Source organism: Myxocyprinus asiaticus, chromosome 50 (assembly GCF_019703515.2).
Source record: "Myxocyprinus asiaticus isolate MX2 ecotype Aquarium Trade chromosome 50, UBuf_Myxa_2, whole genome shotgun sequence".
Classification (NCBI taxonomy): domain Eukaryota; kingdom Metazoa; phylum Chordata; class Actinopteri; order Cypriniformes; family Catostomidae; genus Myxocyprinus; species Myxocyprinus asiaticus.
The window spans coordinates 11,555,640-11,565,886 of record NC_059393.1 but is presented as its reverse complement, the minus strand read 5'-3'; the positions used below and the strand labels follow the sequence as shown (position 1 = coordinate 11,565,886).

The following is a 10,247-nucleotide window of genomic DNA, read 5'->3' as shown; positions in this document are numbered from 1 at the left end:
TGATATAAAAGACAGTTTATGTTGACACCTTAATAACAAATTACAAATCTGTGCAAAATATGCAAAATATTATAAATACATTGAAATGACCACTCAGTAAAACTACAACCACCCGATTGCTCAGAACACCTCTCCTGAATATTTACATGCACACCATTCTAAACTGAACTGACCGATTCTTAAGTTCAATGAAGACTCTATAAAGATAATATTATCTCTCTACTTCGACAAATTTACATAGTTCATGGTAAAGTTCAGACTCCAGGAACCGAGGGTACGAGTTGTGCTCCATCAGGAAGTAAACTCTATTTTGGGCTGCTTTTAAACTGGACCGTGATGGGAAAAGAAGGCATTGGAGGACAGACTCCTTTGTGTGAAAGTCCAAGTTAATCTAAATGGAAATGTTGAAAAAAATCAGAATAAGTGACACACCTTCATGAAAACAAATATTCATGATGCAGTGAAGGAATGATTTAACATATTCCAGTGCATATTGTAGACCAGCTCACCTCCTTCGGTGAATCTTCCCTGACAAATTCTTCGTATATTCGTTTCGCACGGGATCTGCGTTTCGCTCTTGAATTGATCTTTCGAAACTCTTCGCAGGCCACCCAAAACTCGACATTCTCCTCGCAGTATTCAGACTTCATAAAGACTCGAAAAGCAGTAATTCCACCTAGAACAAGAGGGAATATAAAAATGTGGATTAGATCAGTTGGCCTGAATTTATGGAGCCATGAAATAATGTATTCGTAAGTGTTCTCACATTCATAAGTGGTAAAAACCACAGTGCTTACATTTACTGCTGAGCAAATTGTCCAGAGACTCTGCCCATTGACTCAACTCTTCAGAAGTTGGCCTGTGTGAATATACAGATTAAGTTATATAACAGATTACACACACATACGTATATCAGGATGTAAAGTGTATATATTATATACAGTATATAATCAATTGCTGACCTGTCTGATTTTCTCTGCATCATGGAATATTCTCTCAAAGGGAAGGTCTTGAAAAGCGGTCTTGATCTCCAGTTTGTCTTTCTGTCAAACATAATCAGCAAACATTAGCAACCACATGCATATTACTCGACATAAAACCAAATGCAAGGTGATAAAATACACTTCTCACTTTATTTTGTTTCCCGCGATCACATCAGGATTCCTCGAATTGATCAAAGGCTCCATGCTTGAATCTGAAGTGGCGTCTCTCATTTTAGCCAATCTGTGCAGCACTATCAAGTCAACATGTTCTGTCTTTCAGTGTGCTGTTTTATACCTCAGATTCTAAAGGTGGGGCCTGTCATTGAGTAAAGCATCTGATTGGCTGCACTGTCAGTGTTTGAACTGCAATGTACTTGTTCAAGTCTTGTTGGCAGGAACATTGGACATCTTGTTGTTCTAAGTAATTTTGTTGAACTCATGATTTGGAGTGTGTTAAAGTTAGGGTGAATGGTCCTGAAATTAGATTATATCTGGGTCTTTTCCTCAGTATATACACTACCAGTAAACAGTTTGGACACACTTGTCTGATTGGATGTCTCATGATCTAATGGTTTATGCTTAAATGCTTAATTAGTTTTGTAGAAAAATATAAATTCTGTCTGTGTATGAATTTCCTTGCTATCTTATGCTTTATTGGTAACACTTTTGTTATTTTAGTTTTGATGAATTGACTATTATTCTAACATTTACAACATAGTATTAAAGACTGTGTTGGTGAGTGCAAACATTTTTGACTGGTATTTTGATTGGTATTTAAAGTAATTGCACTTTGTTTCTATAGTTTATTGGTTACAGAAGCTTAAATCTTTCAGAGATTAACAACTGTGTCATCTCTGTTGCATGTGAGGATGTTAGCGCAATATCCGTTTCAGACAAAAAGTACTAAACAAACTGGAATGTTCCCAACCGACATTCCAGCTGCTTCTATTTGTAGAAGGCAGTGGAATATTTTATTTATAGAAACATGTTTCTAAAGATAGTTTACAATTGGTTTGTCTTATCCCTCTCTTGTATTTACCTTGGATGCAACACAAACCACAGAAAAGGCTTGTGATCTTAGTCTTTAGTTTTGAACAACAATTATTAGGCTAAATTCACAAGCACTGGTTCCATGGGTTGTCAATCGCTGCATCAATTTTAGATTTACAAGCTGATGCACATTCTAGTTTTACGTCAATGCAATGACCATGCAGTCTGAGATAGTGCATTTATTGTTAATAACTTTAAGTCATTTCCTGAAGAAAAGCAGCAATGACCCATCTTTCATATCAATGAACTGCCCAGTCTAACACTTCTTTATCCAGAATCAAGCACCTCATCAATAAATATAGTGTTGTGATCGAAGAATAGCCATGTGTGACAACTGTGTGTAAGATAAGTAGTGTAGAAACTATATCATTTAACTACTTACAGTATATCAACATTAATCCTTTGTAACAATTGTTTGCGTTCTCCTTCGGGAGCAGTTCTTATTACATCAGCACAATGTTTGTACCTAACTAGTCGTCCCCTGACCTCCATTAGCACAGAGATGTTCCAAATTTGTGGTTGGTTACATGTAAGAAAATCTGCAACAGTTCACAGAAATAGTTAACTGCATTACAAAATGCATGACTAGATGGCAAATGGTAACTTTCCGCTGCAGCTTAAATGTTTACATGAAACACTGGGAAATCGAAATTATTTAAGTGAATCGGTTCTTTCAGACAGTTCATGTAAATGAACAGGTTAAAACAAACGATTCACTTCAATTTAGCATTAATAGGAACTTTCTTTCTTCTGCTGAACTCAGCCTAAGATTTTTAGAAGTATTTCTCAGCTCTTTAGGTCCATACAATGCAAGTGAATGGATTCCAATATTTTGAAGCTCCAAAATCCACATAAGGGCAAAATAAAAGTACTCCAGGCGACTCTGATGGTTAAATCCATACATTCTGAAGAGATTTGATAGGTGTGGGTGAGAAACAGATCAATATTTAAGCCTTTTTTATTTATTATAAATTCTCTCAGTGGTCATGTCTAGAAGGGATCCCTCTCTCGTCAATCTCACGAGAATCTTACACAGCGTTAATTTGAAGTCGCATAGCAACAGTCAGTGCTCGTAAGGATTATTTCAGATTGTCTGTTTTGATATAGTCATTCTTGATGACCAATTCATGCTCTAAAAAATAAATATTTAACAAATTTGATAACATTCAGCTCTACATCTGCTACTGTCGGTCATGAGATATTGTTGGTCAGTGGAGAAGTACATCAATCAGTTCATCTATTTAGCATCTCACTGGGTGGTTTAGAGGTAACTAATTTGCCTCTTGTGCTAGAGATTCTGGGTTCTAATCCACCCATATGGAACTTTATATTTTAATAAAACAAAGATTGCATCCGCATGTCAGTGGATGTATATCATGAGTGGGGACACATTTCTTTGCATTTTTCTTTGCGACATGATTGGAAAGGAGCACGAGCTGCAGAACTCGCAGCAACGAGGAGCGCACGCCGTCAGTTCTCGCTTCCCCAATTACATCACTGCGGCACATATGTTACCATCCTCTTATTACTGTTTAATTAACGCAATGGCGTAATTTTACCCGGATCAAACCTTTCACTCAACTTTCTGATCTTCATCGAGACCAAATCACTGCAAGGAAATCAACTTTATTATATAGTTTTAAAGAAAAATATTAAGAGTGGAGACAGGTAACAGGTTGGGGAAAACTGGGTCAAAAGGCAGATTTGAACCCTGGTCGTTCGCATTGAAAAAACACATTTTCCATTCTTACAGACTGAGCCATTGCAGCAACTCATTAAGATGCAGTTTGTCTTTAATCTTTTTGTTTCCACCAGACTATTTGAGTGCAAGTCACTGCATTGCATGGCAGGTGGGAGGGAGGAGGGTGGGAGGGCAGGAAGGAGAATTTATGACAAAATTACTTCAATATCGATCTGTTTCTCACCCAAACCTATCATATCGCTTCTGAACACATGGATTTAACCACTAGAGTCATATGGATTACTTTTATGCTCCCTTTATGTGGATTTTGGCATCCATCCACTTGCGTTGTATGAAACTACAGAGCTGAAATATTCTTCTAAATATCTTAATTTGTGTTCTACAGAAGAAAGTAATACACATCTGGGATGGCATGAGGGTGAGTAATTGATGAGAGAATTTTCATTTTTGGGTGAACTATCTCTATAAAGAGACTTTAGAAATCAGTGTCTTCTTTTTTACATGAAATGTTTCTTGCTGCTGTTTATTAATATGTTTCAATGTAGTTTGGCAGACATCTCAGCCTGGATGAAGGAACACCACCTGCAACTTAACCCAGACAAGAATGAGCTCCTTGTCTTTCCAGCCAACCCTGCTGTTGAACACAACATCATTGTGCAGCTGGGTTCAACTACAGTAACGCCCTCCAAAATGGTCAGAAATCTAGGGGTAACCATCGATAACCAACTTAATTTCACAGACCACCTCAAAGGCAGCACGACCATGTAGATTTATACTAGATAAGACCCTTCCTCTCTGAACATGCCACACAACTTCTTGTTCAGTCACTTGTCATAACTAGACTGGACTACTGTAACGCTCTCATTGCAGGCCTCCCTGCATGTGCAATTAGACCCTTGCAAATAATCCAGAATGCAGCAGCACGTCTGGTCTTTAATGAACTAAAGAGAGCGCATGTTACACCACTCTTGTCTCTCTTCACTGGCTGCCGGTTGATGCACATATCAAATTCAAGGCTCTGATGCTGGCATACAGAACAGTCAACAGGTCTGCTCCAGCATACCTAAAATCATTTCTGCAGAGCTACATTCCCACTAGAAGCCTGCGGTCAGATAAGGAACAGTGCCTGTTTGTACCAACACAAAGAGGCACCAAAACACTTTCCCGGACTTTCGGTTTCATTGTACCACATTGGTGGAATGACCTTCCCAACTCCATCCGTGAAGCTGACTCACTTTCTGTCTTCAAAAAAACGGCTAAAAACACATATTTTCCATGAGCACTTAACCAGTCACTAAAAAAAATAAAAAATTCTTGTTGAACTTTAATCTGTCTTGAATACTACTATTCTGATGCTAGTGAAACTTTGTAATACAGCACTTTTCATACCACTGTCTCCTTAAGATGATTCGCTTACAATGTATTCCTCTTTTGTAAATCGCTTTGGATAAAAGCGTCTGCCAAATGAATAAATGTAAATGTAAATAGTGTGTTCTAGTTTTATAATTGTGGTTTATTACTTCGAAACACTGCCCCCAGTTGCCAAAGCAGTAAGTGTTGTTAGGAGTAAAGGTTTATGTAGGCCCATGTGCTTATTTTCTGAGTGAAATGTCCACTGAGGGGCGCCAAAAGTGAGTTGTGAAGCGATTTATTTTCAGCTGTACAGGCTGTAATACAGTGAAGAGGAATGCATATTTTAAACTGGTCTCCCAAATCCTAAACCTAACCATCAGTGGAGTATAAATTTAATGTTAGAGGGAAAAACGCAACCACAGATGTGCTTGTTACTGATTATGCGAGCACGTACCACAGAGGACTGCATATACTCTGGAACAGAGAAAATTCACATTGGATTATAATTTCTTTTTCTAGTAAAACCTTTGAGATTAGGGCAAAAATCATATTCTTGATGATAATTTTTGTATTGTTTTCCTGTACAAATATCTAAAAATCCTTAAAACAAGATCAATTTGATTTATCTTGTTTTAGAAACAACACTGCATAAGATATTTAGATTTTTCAGAGAATGTATTTTTAACGTGTATTTTGTCTTACTGTACTGGCAGAGTTTTTATAGTCAAAACAAGTGAAAAAATCTACCAGTGCTGAAGAAGTAATCCAAAGTATTTAGAATACGTTACTGACCTTGAGTAATCTAACGGAATATGTTACAAATGACATTTTACAGCATGTATTCTGTAATCTGTAGTGGAATACATTTCAAAAGTAACCCTCCCAACCCTGCTTGTCAGTGGGTCTGCATAATGTGGCCGATCCTAGGGTACTGGAACTTTCCGAAAGAACATGCAGAGTTCCCGTGTGATCATGTTCAAACCTAATTCACTGTTTTAATGCATTACTTTTCAGTAAACACTCAGTATCATGTTGCATTTTGCATTACCCTTAAGATCCTATTGACTTGGACATGAAATACAGGTTTTCACGCACTGGTGCTGAGAGCAACATCCCTGAATAGTACAAATAGTGCAGTTGTTCCTGTCACCAGTGTGGCATGGGAAATATGCATGTTTCCATTCATTTAGCCAATGATATGCAAAAAATTATTTGTGTACGTGATTAACATGTCAAGGCTATGTTTTTAGAACAGCAGCACTAAAGAGGATATGGAAAACAGCTTGATTTGAATAGACACAGGACCATTAAAAGAAATTAACTTCTTTATATTTGACTATGTTTCCATGTACCTACGATGCAAAAAGTTTAAACACATGTAGAACCAGGGTCAGAAATTAACCAGGGCTCAGGACAAAATGCCACTGCTATTTAAAATATGGGAGCGAAAAAATACCCCCATGGTGAATTCCTCTGTCTTTCTTATCTGTTAGGTAAATGTAAAGGAGCTTCACAGCAGGAGGACACAGAAGAGTGGTTTCTTCACAAGTAAGGCTTTAATTAATATACTCCAGCACTTTACAGCTTCACAATGACGCAACAGCTTCTCAGTAATAATTCATCAGTTTCACAACAATAACTCATCAGCTTCACAATAAGGTCTCTTGTCCCTGACTCTCTCTGCTTCTTGTCGGTGGCGTAATCCTTCTATACCACTTTCCCCAAGCTCACTGCAATTGGAAACAGGTATAATCTGACTCAGGTGTATGCACCCTTACCACTTTCTCTTTCTCCGGGTGGATGCTCGACCACACCCCCGCTGCCACAGTAACTTTCTTATCTGTTAGCTAACATTTGACCTTTTGTGACAACATGTTGAATAAGCAATGCATGTTGTCACTACACAGTGTCCGTTTTCACAATGGGAACCCATTATGGGCTCTTCAGCTAAATATACACTGTAAAACAATAATCAAATGCAAAACAATTCATAAATCAATTATGTGATTCAATGCAAGTTTTAGACAAATGTAAGAGATTATACAATTTCCGCAGTTTATACATTCACATGACACATCCTGTCTGTTTTCACATGAATAATCCATCTTTTGCAACACAGTGAGCTTTTTGACCACTTCCTATGAGTTATGTCATCATATGTTTTTCCATTTTGATGAACATCTGCTGCTTGGACAGGTTTTTTTTACCTCAGCTGATCAGAAGATGAGTATTTTTGTGAAAGACGCACAAAGAGACTTACTAAATGGACTTTCTGCAAGTCTGCTCCATATAAAGTCAATTTTTACGAGCATATACACATCATCCAGCTTTGCAGATGTTAGTGGGAATAATAATAATGACCCTGTGTTTTTTTTTTTTTTTAAAAGACTTATCGTGTGTTATGATGTTCAGACTGTAAATAACAGTGAGCTTCTTGAGTGTTTCTCTGTGCAATCGTCGCCAAGTTTCCACAAGGTATTTCCCAGCAATGAAACATGTGCTGTACTCATTGGGGACTCCAAAAGTACCATATGAAAACAGGAACACTGTCTTTACCTACCCTGGGTGAGGGTGCACCATGTTTTTTTTTACATAAAAGAGTCCCTTTTTGGTGATAGGATGTGCATGTTTTGGTGAACTTAAAATAACCTTTATGCATTTTTGCTTCTTATGAGTTAAAAGGAGTAAAAGTCGATTTGAATATTCAAGACTCTGATGCATGAACTATTCATAAATTTACTTCCGAGCAAGACGATAAGTTATTAGCTTATAGTTTATTTTTTGTACATACACTGGCGGCTAAAATTTTGGAATAATGTACAGATTTTCTGAAGGAAATTGATACTTTAATTCACCAAAGTGGCATTCAACTTATATTTGGTTTGTTAAATGAAATTAACATTGTCTTTGTGTTTGTTTTTGAGGTGCCACAGTATGCAATAGACTGGCATGTCTTAAGGTCAATATTAGGTCAAAAATGGCAAAAAAGAAACAGCTTTCTCTAGAAACTCGTCAGTCAGTCATTGTTTTGAGGAATGAAGGCTATAAATTCTTAAAATTGCCAAAAAATTAAAGGTTTCATAAAAAGGTGTACACTACAGTCTTCAAAGACAAAGGACAACTGGCTCTAACAAGAACAGAAAGAGATGCGGAAGGCCAGATGTACAACTAAACAAGAGGATAAGTACATCAGAGTCTCTAGTTTGAGAAATAGACGCCTCACATGTCCTCAGCTGACAGCTTCATTGAATTCTACCCGCTCAACACCAGTTTCATGTACAACAGTAAAGAGAAGACTCAGGGGTGCAGGCCTTATGGGAAGAATTGCAAAGAAAAAGCCACTTTTGAAACAGAAAAACAAAAAGAAAAGGTTAGAGCGGGCAAAGAAACACAGACATTGGACAACAGATAATTGGAAAAGAGTGTTACAGATCTTAACCCCATTGAGCTTTTGTGGGATCAGCTAGACTGTAAGGTGTGTGAGAAGTGCCCGACAAGACAGTCACACCTATGGCAAGTGCTACAGGAAGTGTGGGGTGAAATGTCACCTGAGTATCTGGACAAACTGACAGCTAGAATGTCAAGGATCTGCAAAGCTGTCATTGCTGCACGTGGAGGATTTTTTGATGAGAACTCTTAGAAGTAGTTTAAGAAAGTTTGATTTTTGATTTTTTTTTTTTTTTTTTTTAAATTGTAATAATAATTTTTCACGTTATTAGTGTCCTGACTATACATTGTGATCAGTTGAATGCCACTTAGTGAATAAAAGTATCTTTTTTTTTTTTTTTCATAAGAGCAAAATCTGTACATTATTCCAAACTTTTGGCTGCCAGTGTATGTATATTGAGAGCTTTTTATATCTATAGCTATAGAAGATCATTGTAAATATTCCAGATTTACAACAAAATTCAGCTAAATATTAGTCATTAGGCTTCTTTTTGAAACTGTGCAACTAAAGGTTAAGGACCTGGAAATCTAACACAAAGGTTGCAACTTCAGTCCCTAATAAGGTGTTGGTTATCAGATCACAGTTCTGCTTTGTTACACATGGGCCCTTGACCAAGTTTCTCTAGAAAGAAAGTCTCCGTGTCTGCTAAAATTTCAGATTAAGGAAGGGTTGCATCATAAACCTGGTTAGCAACATTAGATGTGCAATAGCAGAAATGTGCGAATTGCAAGATCTCATGACTTTTTATTAGCCGCTGCAATACACACTTCTCTGTCTTTTATGAAGTCTTTTTAGTCTTAATTCCATGTTTGGTGGGAACTGAAACTCAGCTGTTCCTGTTTCAAAGGTAATTGTTTCACAGAACAGTCATGAGACTTGTTGACAAAAGTGTATGAAAAGAATAATTTCTTTACTGTAGTAGTCAAATGTAGTAAATTATGATAAGTGTATGATAATTAGTGAAAATTCACAGTAGAATATGTTTTTTTGTTTTTGAACAATATCAATAATGAGTAACAATAAAGCTGAGGGCCAGGTGATCAAACTCAAATAAAATCATATATTGTAAACAAGCAAGGCAAAGACAAAAAATCAAACATTTAAGGTCACATAACTTTTGGAAGTTTCACATTTTCATTTTCTGTATTGCACCTACAGGAAACTATTCACAAAGTTCAACAGGACTGGTTGACACTGTCCAAAAAATGTATTTTATTTTTTATTTTTATCAATGGGCGATATTTGCCTTCCGGAATATTTTCAGGGTCATTTTTACCTTTTATAAGGGCATTTTTTATCTAATATCCTGTTTAACACTTAGTGTGTTGTTCATATATTCTTCAATTGATTCAATTAATTAAAATGATGACTACAGATAATAACTGAAATTTACAACAGGGCCATATTTTGGCCCCCACGCTTTAAATAGTTTAAGTTGCTCCCAATGGCAGGCTAGCGCCTTGCATGGCAGCTCTGCTGTCATTGGTGTGTGAGTGTGTGTGTGAATGGGTGAATGAGACACAGTGTAAAGCGTTTTGTAGAACCGCTAAGGTTAAAACGCGCTATATAAGTGCAGACCATTTACCATGTAAATATCTAAGCCATTTTTGCACTGATCCTTGGTAAATATTTGACCCTGGTGGGTGATTATTATCAAGCACACATGACTTTTAAATAAACCAAAGAGAAATAAGAAATAGCAGGCAAAAAG

General features: G+C 36.9%; 1 protein-coding gene across 1 annotated transcript; it reads right to left on the bottom strand.

The window, feature by feature from the left end:
• Positions 1-1,242, bottom strand: LOC127438969 (regulator of G-protein signaling 2-like). Its single transcript, XM_051694921.1, has 5 exons — positions 1,132-1,242; positions 963-1,043; positions 798-859; positions 510-676; positions 1-391 (listed from the first exon to the last, which is right to left on the bottom strand). The coding sequence occupies exons 1-5, from the start codon at positions 1,212-1,214 to the stop codon at positions 212-214; spliced, it is 573 nt and encodes a 190-aa protein (XP_051550881.1). The 5' UTR covers positions 1,215-1,242; the 3' UTR covers positions 1-211.
• Between the last annotated feature and the right edge of the window lie 9,005 nt (positions 1,243-10,247).